Below are 14,504 nucleotides of genomic sequence, written 5' to 3'. Positions count from 1 at the left end.
GTTAGGTTTATTTATTAATATAATCACCAATTTTGTTTTTTTTGTTCCTTAAATATATAAATGAGATCCTTTAAATTTATCAAAAAATTAATACTACTTCTTATTTAATATTTATATTCATTATATAAATTTGACCCAAGAAAAATCAATAAAATCTTAATTACTTTTTTTAAAAAAAATATACGACACAAAGTCCAAAGAGCTACACTAAAAACTAAAAGATAGAATATATATATATATATATATTTAATAATAATACCTTAAATGTTGCACTAAACGCTAGATCAAAAATTGCAAAAACTACATCTTAAAATATGAGTTCTTACTAAATATAAAATAATTATAATTTTGTCAAATTTATTAGACAAAGTTTGATGATATTTGACGGAGATTAAGGGTCCATTTGGCCATGTCATATGGTATCATGATATGGTATCATGATATGGATCATGAAATGAAATTGAAGTTTTGTTTGGACATGCGATATGGAATTTTTGTGTTATATATTTTCTCATAAACATAAAAATTGTTGTAAAACTATTAAAATAGCCCCAATTGTTTATTCAATCTTATCAAATAAACAAAAATTTATAAAATCGCATAATAAATTATTACAAAGTTATTTGTTCTCTACTTAAGTAATTGTTTCATTTAACTTTAATTTAATAAAAAAAATTGAACATAAATTGTAGTGTACTAGTTTTTAATATAATACTCTCACATAGTACGGACAATTTCCTCACGTTGAACTTGCATCTCTCGATCATGTGACCAAGAAGACGAACCAACATTGCTACTTTGAGCCATTTGTTGGTCAATATCATCCACAACTATATTTTCATGCTCATAGACTATAAATATTTCATCAGTACTTTGGTATTCTCGCAAATAATTATGTAACACTGCACAAGCTATGACAATTTTCACTTGTGTATCAATATCATAATGGTTCATGTCTTGTTTCAGTATTCTAAATCTATTTTTCCAAGCTACAAAAGTCCGTTCAATCACATTGTGCAGAGATGAATGCCTATAATTAAATAGTTCTATGGGATTTCGAGGCTCTCTTTTCGGTAATCTTGCAAATGATAGCGTAGACCTTTGTATGGAGCTAAAAATCCTTTTGTGTTTCGAAAACCAACATCAACAACATAACATTTATCTACTAACAAATATTTTATAAAGAATTACTAAAAGCATATATGACGTAAATGAGACAATTTTGTGTAAATAAATAATATTTATTCTAAGGATGTAATTTAAAGTTATCATATGGCGGAAATGGAAATTGTGACGTTGGTTCAACAAGTGCTATAGTGTTGTCACACAAGATAAGCACGCCGCCCGCCTGCTGGCCGAGCGAATCGAAGTTATCTTCCGGTCAACTGTCCACCCAGTCAAGTGCAAAAAACACAGTAGAATCACGCAACGCACGCATTCTCAAGTACTTTACTATCATGTGCAGTACCTTCCCAACCAGCAGCAACAAAGGTAAATCGCATATCAAAATCACAAGCACATAAGACATTTTGTGATGTTCTTCCTTTGTGATTACGATATGCTTGTTGCACCGCTTTAGGAACCTCCCCTTCTATATATGTTCCATCAATCACACCAACACAATCCTATCAAATAAAAAATACATCAATATTAATTTAGTGAACATAAAATAAATTGGAAGCATTATAGAATGCACTTCATAAAAATAATGTTTGTAAGAGTAATAAAAATAGTGCTTCCAAGACAATGCAAAGTCATAAAATAAATATTATATCTTTAAACAAAGTTGATAGGAAATATGTAACTAAATACTAATAACTTACACATAAAATATAAAGGTGCATTTATTAAGGCCATAAAATAAATTTATTATTCAACAGTCGGTTGGTGTGAGTTAAAGTGACTATATGTTAGTGAGAATAATAAATTTTATGTCGATGATAATAATAAATTTTAAAAAGTAATGATGTGATTATAAATTTTATTTACATATGAAATAAATGGTTAGTAGATATAAATATGGGGTTGTTTTAACAAAATATAAACTCGTGGATCAATTTTTGTATTAAAATATCTCAAATCATGATATGAAATTCCCATATAATTCCATATCATGATTTTTGGAGAATACGGAATCACATCTCATGATATGGAATCATGAGATGAAATCAGCGTAAAATCACATGTCCACACGTTGATTCCATCTCACAATACTATATCGTGATATGGTATCGCATTGTCAAACGCCTACTAAGAGTACTAAATTTTGATAAATTTAAAAGATCAAAATTGTTAATTAGATACTTAAGAATTTTTTGAATTATCCTGGGACCATTTTTATTTAGATGGTTATATAGTAAATGAAAAAATAAATAATAGATCTAATTTATCAATAGCCCCATTAATTTTACTTTAAAGTCTTCAATTGAGGAAGATTCCAATTGAATACATTATGTTTAAATGTTTTTTGTTTTACTTTTCTGGAACGTCTTAACAAATGTTATATAATAATTTCTTTTGCAGTTAGACACTTGAAAATATAGAATTGTTATCTAAATAATTATATAGAGGAGATAGCAAAGAAAAAGAACCAACTTATATATAATTTCTTTGGATAAGTATCCATAAGATTAAATATTATATATTTTTTAACCTTGAGTAATTTGCATGTATACTTAATAATTAATTTAAATAATAATTATTAAAATCATGTTTTTAATAGGGAGAAACTCGCTTAATTATCTCAGATAATTTACCAACTAAAGATATTCAAATTCAATGAATTTAAAAGGCAACATTGATGTATTTTGCTTGTGTTATATGATGTATCAGTATATACTTTTTATAGTATATTTATGATATGATAATGAATTTATGTCAATGACGAGTGTGTACATTTGATACATATATTTATTATTATATTAAGATTTAATAATATTCATTTTATGTAACTAACTTATTTTGATATCCTCATAAAATTATAATAAAATTGATATAATATTTGACAATTCTCACCCAACACGAGGAAATTTATTGACGGATATATGCCAAAATAATATTATAGTTTGTGACATTATTAATCTTAAGTATAAATAATGAACATTTAATTATTAATCTTGACTCTAGTTTTTATTTTTTAGGCAATTTACCGTAATCGGTATATTTTATTATAAAAATGCTAATTGCTAGCATTTCATTCTTGATATGCATATTTGGCAAATCATATGAATATAATTATTAATGGTAATCCTATTCAGTTTGGTCAATAAATGAAAAGATTGTGTCCCTCGAACGTCTTAATGTAATTTTCGTTTTTGATTCAAATATCTTATTCTAATTTTTTATTTTGCATATAATTAATTATTCTTTAGGATTTTATAACAAAAGTATTATTGTATCACTTTTTTGTAGGAACAATCTTAATTAAGATGATTTTGTTTTGAACACTTTATGATAATCTTCTCACTATGTAATAGCTCGCAAATCACATAAGAGATGTCAATCGCATTAGGCAAAAATTCTATGTAACAAGCTCATTACTAAGTAGCAAATGAAGGCTGAATTCGATCTCAGGTCTCCCACATGGGAGACTCATCTCCTAACCACTCATCCATGTCCTTACGGGCGGATGGCTTTGTCTTTCATACAGACAAACAACTAGATAAATAAATAAAAAATCTCTTTAAGCTCTAAAATATATTATAAATATTTATAGTAGTTTAGAGCTTATTTATAAATTTTAAGTAATGATAGTTTAGGCAACTTTCACCGTAGCTCGGATAATTTCATTCCCAAATTTATTTCTCCTAGTTATCTCATACACCTTTTTCAATATTCTTATGTCTGATGCACGTATCCCATATAACATAGACGATTTAGTCACCACTCTATAGAACTTACCTTTAAGAATTGACGGGACATTCTTGTCACACACAACAACGTATGCCAACCTTCATTTCATCCATCCCTATAACGGCCCAACCCGCTAGTGATATTGTCCGTTTTGGGCCTAGACTCGCATAACTTTAAGACGCATCACTAGTGAGTAAGGCTTGCTTACTTATATACCAACATCCCTCTTGTGTTTTGCCGATATAAAACTTCTTATGTTAAGTTTGGGTGTCACAATCCTGTCCTAATTTGATATGTGACATCCACTATAATCTCCCTATTGCCTTAGATAACTGATCTTTGGTACTTGAAACTTATGCTCTTGGGAATGACCTAGTGTCAAGTGTCACGTCCACGTCTGCTTCATGGGACATGTCCCCAAATTTGCACTCTAAGTATTTAGTTTTGGTCCTGACCAACTTGAAACCTTTTGATTCTAGGATATGTCTCTAAACCTCCAATATCTCATATATGTCGCTTTATGTCTCATCAAAAAGTAATATATTATCTGGAGATAACATGCACCATAACACTTCCTTTTTAATGCATCACGTTAAAATATCCATCCTCAAAATAGAAAAAAATGGACTAAAACCATATCCACGAATGAAAAGTGTTATAAGTAACCTCCCACACTTTTGATATGAATCTCAACACCATCATATATATCTTTAATTATCCTAATGCGCTTCATGCACACCTTTATTAACATTCAGACATTTCTATAAATTTCGTACGAAGACTTTGTATCTCCTTAGAATGTTTCAAATAACAATACTCCATAAAGCTATGTTAAAAGCTAAAACGAATGTGTAGTGTATTACTCTTTTTTGAATATTGCCTACATATTTGCACAAATAATAATACATATATACTAAACTATTGTTTTTCGATTTTCCGCCCGATGTCCAATCACATTGAAGTTCGATTAAATTCAGATTCACGTCGAAAAGTCTCACTTTGNGTGTAGTGTATTACTCTTTTTTGAATATTGCCTACATATTTGCACAAATAATAATACATATATACTAAACTATTGTTTTTCGATTTTCCGCCCGATGTCCAATCACATTGAAGTTCGATTAAATTCAGATTCACGTCGGAAAGTCTTACTTTGGAGGTAGAACGTTTTTTTTTTTTTTTTTTTATGACAAGGGAACAAAGGAGACTCCGTATCTAAGGAAACTCGATCTGAGACCTTTGGTTAAGGATGAATGAGTACTTACCACTTCACCGTAACCTTGATCGGTTGGATAAAGATGGAGGAGAACTTACCACTTCACCGTAACCCTAATCGATACATACTTCAATTGTGATAGGGGTATTTTAGTAAAGTAACCCATAAATAAAATGTAAAAATAGTACTTGTAGTACTAGTATAAATTGTGTTCCTAAGACGAGGGAATTGAACAGAGAGAAAGAGAGAGTATCGGCAAACACGTCCCAAACCACCACCGCCTTCCTCTCTCTTCCACCATCAACTTCCAACACTCGTAAAACTACCCGAATCTCAAAAAACCCATATCCACAATCTTCTTCTGAATCTGGTAAACCCTCTTTTTCCTTCATAATTTCTGCTATTTTAACGCAAAATCTTGAATACTTCACTGGCGGGAAATGTATTTTCTCCACTTTTTTCTTTGTTGAGTCAGATGAATGTATCAATATTGTAATTGGGTTTTTTGATTTATGCATTTTAATGTAATGCTTGCTTATTTACATCAGTGTCAAGTCAAAAAATGTAGTGTCTTTGGTATATATGCACGCAAAAGCTGTTAATTTATTCGATGCTGTTTTTGGGGTTTCAGTTTTTCTGATTTTGTAGGGTTTGTGTCATGTGGATTTTTGGTACACGTAATTCTTGTATACCGTCTTAGCATGAATGTCATACATGTCGGATCTTTATTGGAATACAGTAGTGAATTTATTTGTTGCAGCTATTTTGGGATTTTAAAATCTTTATTTCATAAGGTTTGTCTAATGTGGAATTTCATGTAATGCTTTTTTAGCTACATCAGCATATGTGCAAGAGATGTTGTGCCTTGGAATATTTGCATGTGGGAGCCGTGTGAATGTATTCTTTGTTTTTTTTTGGAATTTTTATTTATTGATTTTTATAGGGTTTCTGTTGTGTTTTTTTTGTTGTTTTGGTATAATGCAGGGATTGGAGATGCCGTTATTTAAAAGAAAGCCATTTGCTTTGGCGGAAAAACCAAAGGATTTGAAGCCGAATGAACTCGTGTTCCAAGTTCGGTTTACTAAAGAGATATTTAGGGATTATAGGTAACCCTTCAAAAGTCATGATTTTTATTGAAATTTATGATACTTTCCTTTTATTTGTGGTATTATTCTAATTAGAATTACTTTCCTGAAAAATGTAGTGAATATCTGAGACGAATAAACCTGTATCGCCATAGGGTGTGGACATGCAAATTGACAGGAAAGAATTACTTGACGTATGAGGAGGCTTTGGTTTCGGAGAAGAAAGCTGCAGAAGAAGTTCAGAAGTTCCCTGAGGAACTAGTGGCTCCAGTTCTTCGCGATGTGCAATTCAGTACGTCAATGCATCTTTTAGCTTCCTGAATGACATGGTTTTCTCACCTAACTAAAATTCTATTGGTGTTTTTACTACTAGAGATGATTTTAGTTTTGCTCTCTCTTGTGTTTCAGTTGAATTACTTAATGTCCTAGAATTATGTTTTAAGGTTCTGATATCACTGCATTTTCTGAATCCCCCCAACAAGAATGGAGCGCAAAGCGCTTCATTGACGTAGTTATATTGTCATGTTCATGCTTTAGCCTTGTGTCTGAGAGTGGAGAGCACTACTTCATTGCAATGTCTACTTCATGGTTTGCTACTGGAATAAATGCAACTTGTTCCAGCTCCAAGGATCAAGTGCAAAACTAATCAAACTAGAACTAGGTTTTTCCAATTTAGATAAACCACCAACACCAAGCTTATCATTGAGCAGTCCCAAACAGTACGTAAAGAGAGAACACTTATTGAACATAGCTGAAAAACAAGGAGTAACTCCAAATTACTAGTCACACTTCCACATTCTAGATCATGAAAGTTCAAGACTCACCTATCAATGCCTTGTCAAAAAAAGACTCACCTGTCAATGCTCCGAACACTTGCTAGTGTAATTGTGTTATACATGTTCTTGCTTAAGTGTTGCTTCAGTTTGTGGAGAACATTAGTAAATTTCGATACTAACTGATGGTTTTGCCACTTGCGTTCGTGTAAACATTTCCAGCAATATTCTCTTTCTTAAATGATCTAACAAGCTCGTTTATGTCCTCATTTTCAATTTAGTTAGCAACAACAACAACATACCCAGTGTGATTCCACAAGTGGGATTTGGGGAAGGGTGGGGGGTACACAAACCTTACCTCTACCCTGTGTAAATCTGTAAGGTAGGGAGGTTGTTTTTAGTAGACCCTCGGCTCAAGAAAACGTAGTTCAGCATTACCCATAATTGAATTCTTGGTTCAGAATTATTAGGTTTAAGGATTCGGCAAGCTACTGTTTCAAACAAATGTGGATATAGATGTGATTGGATTTGCTTTTGTGTTACAATTCTTGTGTTTTTTTTACATGTTCATTCTCTTGTAGTTTTTTGTGTTGATGATTCTTGGTAATGACTGAATTGCAGGTATGCTCAGTTTAAAAGATCTTGGGGATGCTATTGCTCAAAAATTACAGGGCTGTCTTTCAGAAGGTAGTGAATTATATGGGAGGAAAAACAATCATGTATATTCCTGCAAAATCGAGAGAGTTGTGAAGGATGGTGAGAAAACTCGTTATGAGGTTGCATGGCTAGACAAATATGAAAGACTGCCTGAGAATACAGCCGTCGACGAAGAAGATCTGATTAGGTGTAAATTGCGATTTAGTAGAGCTTTTCTGAAGTCTTTTATCAGAGAATCTACATATCGAAGTATTCCTTGGGTCTTGCATGAAAAATTGGCAAAGAAGCATGGGATTCCAACTGATCCTCCAGATGATCTTAAAGACCAATTTTTTATGCAGGATGGAGTGGTTGTTGTAAATAGGAAGAGAAAGAAAAGGGAAGATAGAGTAAGTGCTCTAGTAGCTTTTTATATACTGTCCTGTTAATTTTGTCGCTTTCATGTACTAATAGTTTTGTTTATTCAGGAGGCTAAAGAGAATGGCTTCCAAGATCCCTACGAGATAGGAAGAGGTACTGCTGATAGATGTTGGCTTGTTGTTATTTACTTTCTATTGTACAGAGTTGTTTCTTCTACTTATTGGTACTTACATTGTCAAGTCTGATCAAGGATACTTACATTGCACCCAAGGTGTGGCCTAGTGGCCAATGAAGTGGGTTTAGAACCATGAGGGCTCAGGTTCAAATCTCAACAGGGATAAAAAAACACTAGGCCCAGTACCTGTTGATACTGGGAGGTGACAAGTATCTTGTGGAATTAGTCGAGGTGTGAAAGCTGACTCGGACTGCCACTCCACGGTCATCAAAAAAAAGTCTAGACTGATCAAGGATACTATCTCGTATATGTGAATATTTACTTAACTAAGTTGCATGAGATCTTCAAATTGTTACAGATCTTGTAAATGTTACATGCTTACTTGAAGTTTAACATCTTAGATATATCAGGTGCTGTGACACATTATTCAGCAACACAATTATAAGTTTTACGAAAACATGAAATTTAAGTAATTTTTCATACGGAAAAACTTGAAAAGAAAAAATACACAAATTGGACATCACATACTTTTCCCTGACAAATTGTTATGCAACAACTTGAATATGTTTTATGCTTACTTGGAAAGTTGAAAAGAAAAAAATGTTTACTTGGGAAGTATTATAATGGCTTAGAAATGTCATGTTTACTTGTAAGTGTTACATGTTTGGGATTTTATAATTTATTAGAATCATTTATTTCAAGAAAGGTACCTCTTATTCCACCTTTATCCTCACATGTTGGAACTGGTATGTATGATATGAAGCGTACTTCTGCTGTCTAGTTTCTCATGTACCATATTAATGCTTTGTCTTCACTGCATTGACATATGCAGAAGACAAACTGAAGGCACAGTCCATTAGATATCCAATCGATGATCTTTTGGTGCAATACACAGAGTTCGATAAACAGTTGGCTGAACGCCCTCCTCCATGCAGGGAATTTAACGTCCCAATGGAATGTGTAGGGGATCACTTGATGGTCTGGGATTTCTGTACCTCATTTGGCAGGTTATTGCACCTGTCACCATTCTCCCTTGAAGATTTTGAAAGGGCTGTCTGTCAAAAAGGCAGCAATATTGTTCTCATAACTGAATGTCATTCAGCCCTTCTTCGTTTTCTTTTGAAAGATAACAGTGAGTATTTCATAGCTGTACAGAAGAAAAGACCAAAGCTGAAGGTATTATTTGAATCATGTTATGTTCTCTTTCGAAGGTCATGAACTCTCAACTTTTGAAAGATTTGTTTTTTGCTGACATGATTGATTAACCTTCTTTAAAAACAACTCTTGAAGGATTTATGTTTTTTTCCCGGACATATGATTGACTAACCTTCTTGTGTAACACAATCTGATTAAGTACCATATTTTGTGAACTCTGACGATATCGATATATCTTTAAAAGGAAAAATTGGAACTTGTCCTGATGTGAGGCAAGCTCCAAAAATCCTGGGGGGACTATTGGAGGGAGAGAGTCTCAAGGGCTAATTCTCCAATGGCTCGATGCTGGGTGGGTGGGGGATTTCATGCCCCTGCACGCGTTTGCCATGATTGGTGTATTTTCTTTCTTTAACTTTTTAAGGTTTCTGACTATATCTTGTCTTGTATAATATGTTTATGTTATATTTCTTGGAATTCGGTAATTTGTATAGTGTTGAGTATCTATGTTATTTTATTAAGCCTGTAAAATGTTTGAATTTTATACAGTCGAATGTATTTCCCACAAGGCCACAACTAGTCATAATTTTTGCTACTTTCAATATAATTAATTTTTATAAAAATGTTTCTCATGGATATATAGCCTCTTGCCATTATAGGCAAGATGCTCATGACCTGAAAAGAATATATTGAAGCTAACATACCTTACTTGATAACCAAAAAAAAAAGAAGAATCAATTGAAGCTCAAAGTTGAAATTTGAATTTATGCGTGCACTTCTGATATTAAGATAAATTTATCAATATATGTATTTGCAAATTGACTTATAAATCAGAATATGTTTGACATACTTCACCAATGGGATATTTTTTCTCTTACAATGCAAGTAATTATTTTATACCTTTCTTTGTTGAACACTGATAATTGTCTTACCTAAACCTTCCCTTTTTTGCTTCCCAGATTACTTTAGTCACCTGGACAGAGTATTTGTCCGATTTTTTGGAATTGACTGGTATTGTTGAATTGTCTAATCATGTTGCAACAATTAAGAGGGGTCACTATGGCCTTTTAGATATTCAGGCCAAATTGGCAATCTTGCGTGAACTGGTCTGTCGAGTCCTTGAGACAGAGTATTTTAAGGAGAAGTTGGATGAGGATATTGAAAAGCAGTATGCACTTGCAGCAACAAGGAGAGAGGAAATTTTGGAAGAATCTAGGAAGAAGAGAGAAGACCATTTGAAAATCCAGTCTAATGGGAAGGAAGCAACAAAAGGGCGTGGCAACTCCTCAGATACTGGGAGTGATAACCACCTCAGAGAGAATGGTGATATGCCAAGTAGCAATGGCAAACAGACATCTCCATCAAAACATTCATTTGAAAACAGGTTTACTTTTTTGTACTTGAAGTTTTTCTGGAATTTGGATGGTAACTTCATGATGTCAGTTTCTTATTTTCCGTTTTTCTGTCTCTTGTTGCTTCCTGTCTAATAGTGAGAGTGAGCTAACAATCTCCTCATTGAAAAATTCTAAGAAGAGGAAGGTTGACGTCAAAAATTCTACAGCAAAGATGAATGCTTCCTCTAAGATTGCTTCTGATAAATTGATAAAGGATGAAGGGAAGGAAACATTAGAAAGCAGGAGTATGGACCAAAGAGCTGCTCACAAAATGCGGAAGAATGAGATAAAGGAGCATCTTGAAAACAGGAGTAAGGAGCAAAGGGTGAGTACCCTCTCCTCTCTCTATCTAGCTCTCTGGTTCTCTTTCTTCGACACACAAGCATGTTGTCTCATGTTAAACAGACAAGTTGACATACTGAAGTTTTCTTACCTAGATGTCTGTTGAAATGGCTTCATGGTCCGCAATTTGCAGTGCAAATTGTGACTCAACATTAATGTTTTTTACTTGTATTTGTTAAAGATGTGTTCCTTATGTGTCTGTGCATTGCAGAAAGAATATCTTGAACGGGAAATAGAGAAAAGAGTGATACGCACCAATCCATTGGGAAAGGACCGAGATTATAATAGATATTGGTTTTTCCGCCGTGATGGAAGAATATTTGTTGAGAGTTCAGATTCCGTCGAGTGGGGCTATTACTCTTCCCAGGAGGAGGTATAGATACTAGAACACATTTTCCCTTATGGTCTTCTCTTACGTTGTGATGATGTTCAACTTTTCCTTGTAACAGCTTGATGCTCTGATTGGATCACTGAATGTCAAGGGTGAGAGGGAAAGGGCTCTTAAAAAGCAACTCGAAAATCTCTACCACAAAATAAGGTGAGTTGAACTTCGGATGAAATACTTTCATTTGCCTATATTCTTTATTTGGAATCTTTAATGGGACTTAGAAGGAGACCACAGTTCCGAAAAAAGAATCATGCAATGGAACTTGGTGGTTGGTATTAGTCTCGACTCTTGAGGATTACAGTTACACTGAGGTGAGCTGAACTTATCAAAATAAAAATAAAGTGAGTTGAACTTTATTTTATTTTATTTGAATTTTGGAGGCAACTTAGAAAGAGCCCATGATACTAAAATCACGTGAGAACTTGGTTGGGTGGTCTCTTTGTCGTGTTGCTTTAAGCTACGGAATTGCTATATCCTCTGGGCAACTGTTATTAGTCTATTTTCATGTGTGTTTTCTGCTTACATGTATGACATTTGCTGTTAATTATGTTTAAACTGTAGTCATGATCTATTTAGAAATAGTAAGAGAGGCACAATAAAACGCATCTTCCCTTGGTATTTAATACTGATTTAAGAGAGGTGCACCTAATTATCATAAATAAGTTTCATTTGACCATTCTCTCCAAACTCTAGTTCACTTATGTAGATGGTCTTGCAACTGTATTTTGTTTCTTGCTTTTCGAAGACACTAAATTTCCTTTTAACTAGAATGGTGTATCCAGAGGTAGGGTGACCCTGCTCAATCTGCTGATGTCCTCGATGTTCGTAAAGTATATTTTTTTCTGGAGTAGATTTTCTATATCGAAGAATACAAATAAACCTTATTCCATTGACTCATAAGGAGAATTCAATTACTGACTCACAATACTTACTGGGAAATTGATGTTAGGTCGAGTCACAATGACTTACTTTAACCTTGACTACCTACTTTCTACATCTTCCACAATCAGAGGGTCTCTTTTCGGATCCATCGGAGTATCAATAGGAATGGGCCTACAATTCTTCATTCATGTCTCCTCAGGAATATAAGAACATACTTTCTCCTTCTCAAAAAAATAATAATATAAGAACATACTTTCTTTGTGAAATGAACTATCTGGATTCATCAAAACCTCAATGCCTGAAAAGTATATCAATCGATCTAGGTCCTTGGTCTGAAAATGTCGAAAAGGTTATTCTTCAAGTTGATACTTTTCTTTTCATCATTATATATGATGAGCATATCATCAACACAGATCACTAAATACATACACTACTCTTGAGGCAATAGAACACATAAAGATCAGTCTATCTGTGAGTCATTATCTCACTCCTTTTGTTTACTCAAATCATCTTTATTCTCTCTTCCTCCTCGTGTCTTTGGGAGCACATGACTCCAGGGAAAGATGAGTTTGCTCTTTGTGCTAGAAGTGTAGATACTTACATTATTCAAAGGTTAATCCAAGATTGAATTGTAAAAGCTAGCGCGTCCATGGGTGTAAAAGGGATGTCGGTGCTACTAACTTTTACTCCCCAGTACCTTATGCATTGTTGGCGTTGTTTTCGTTGAAGCTAATCTCTACTTTATAGCTTCTTCTGTACACCTAGGCATTATTGAGATCTTATCCGTTTCAACTTTTAGCGGCTCCGATTGTTTCTCCTTCATTTTCTTCCCAAACTCTATCTACCTCTCCCAACTCCATACAACTTGCGAATCTCTAGATACAATCCATAGGCGGTCAGGGCATATGATAATTTACCCAAAATTTAGAAAATGGTCTGTGGTTTGTCCGTTTGCATTAGGCTGAAAGTCATGTCAACCCAGGAAAGCACAAACGATCTACATTTCCTCGTCTAATAATTGTGTAAGAGTTTCCTTTTCATTTGTTTCATTATGATGTTTGGCATCCCAGTAGAGTTGGTCAACTCTGGGATTTCAGTATTTTGTTTATTTCGTAATTGATGATTGTTTTTTTTGTCAAGGGCAGTTTTATTGGTAAGGTACCAAGCTCGTACGTGATCTTACAAGATTCAACAACTAACATAAAACATCAGACAATCAAGTAGCTCATCCTAACAAACTCAGGAAGATCATACACTGCCTACCTTTATAATAAAAAAATCATATATTGATCCACATCATCTAATCTACTACAATTACACCAAAAAAAATCAAATTTGCAAACATGTATTCTTAATTCTAGATATATGTTTCTTTTTTCCTTCAAAGTATGCATTGTTCCTCTCCAACTAGATGGTCTGAAAATGCATATGGGAATAGTCTTCCAAATCTGTTTCAGGACTCTTGAGGTCTTTTATCTTGCAATCATTATCTTCAAAGATTTCCTCTTCATCTCTAAATGTCTCTGGTTTAACTTATTACAGCTTGGAACTTCAAAAGAGATCAAAGGAGGTGGCTCAGAAGGCAGAAACAGATGATGCTGATGTTCGGAGATCAACACGTGTCCGTGCTCCACCAGGAGATAATCCTGCTCTTGCCTTCTTGAAGTACGTTAACAAGTGGAAAGAAGACTAACCTAGAAAGTTAGACTATGGCAACATACTCTGTTGTTCAGAATTGGTATTGTAGTTGCAGCTAACCATCATACCGAGATGAATATAGGGGAAAAGAAATTCGTCCTGCATTTTGTTGAAATGACAGTTCATTTTTGGCAATTGAACGCTGGCCAATGATAGGAATGAAATTTGGTTCTTTTTCATTCCTGTGATTATGGTACAGATGAAAGGTTACTGTTCCAATTTTGTATATGATGTTCATTGGCTGGTTCTAACATTAGTATGTTCCTTCAATAATTTTGGTTATCGACATTTGACATTGTGTTATGGAGTGGAAGACTTGCAGTTTTATACATGGAAGTACCATTTTAAGCTAATTGAAGTAGAGGCTATTAACAATGTCTGTAACACTGGTTTCTACCAGAGCAAGTAGCAACAGTAGTCTCTCAGTATGATTTTGTTCGTTAGTTATAGAAGCTATTAACGTTTAGTATTGTTCCAAATAGATATGTATTTTGCACTTGGTACTTGAATTGATGCGTAGAAAATAATTC

At 33.7% G+C, this 14,504-nt stretch overlaps 1 protein-coding gene across 1 annotated transcript; it reads left to right on the top strand.

The window, feature by feature from the left end:
* The first annotated feature begins 5,282 nt into the window (after positions 1-5,282).
* Positions 5,283-14,454, top strand: LOC125868153 (uncharacterized). The gene is made up of 11 exons (XM_049548763.1): positions 5,283-5,438; positions 6,053-6,174; positions 6,273-6,445; positions 7,548-7,972; positions 8,051-8,096; positions 8,951-9,294; positions 10,230-10,654; positions 10,761-10,989; positions 11,218-11,379; positions 11,456-11,544; positions 13,819-14,454. The coding sequence occupies exons 2-11, from the start codon at positions 6,062-6,064 to the stop codon at positions 13,967-13,969; spliced, it is 2,157 nt and encodes a 718-aa protein (XP_049404720.1). The 5' UTR covers positions 5,283-5,438; positions 6,053-6,061; the 3' UTR covers positions 13,970-14,454.
* Positions 14,455-14,504: the final 50 nt, after the last annotated feature.

This window comes from Solanum stenotomum, chromosome 6 (genome assembly GCF_019186545.1).
Source record: "Solanum stenotomum isolate F172 chromosome 6, ASM1918654v1, whole genome shotgun sequence".
Taxonomy (NCBI): domain Eukaryota; kingdom Viridiplantae; phylum Streptophyta; class Magnoliopsida; order Solanales; family Solanaceae; genus Solanum; species Solanum stenotomum.
The sequence above is the reverse complement of the archived record's forward strand: the minus strand, read 5'-3'. Positions and strand labels throughout refer to the sequence as shown.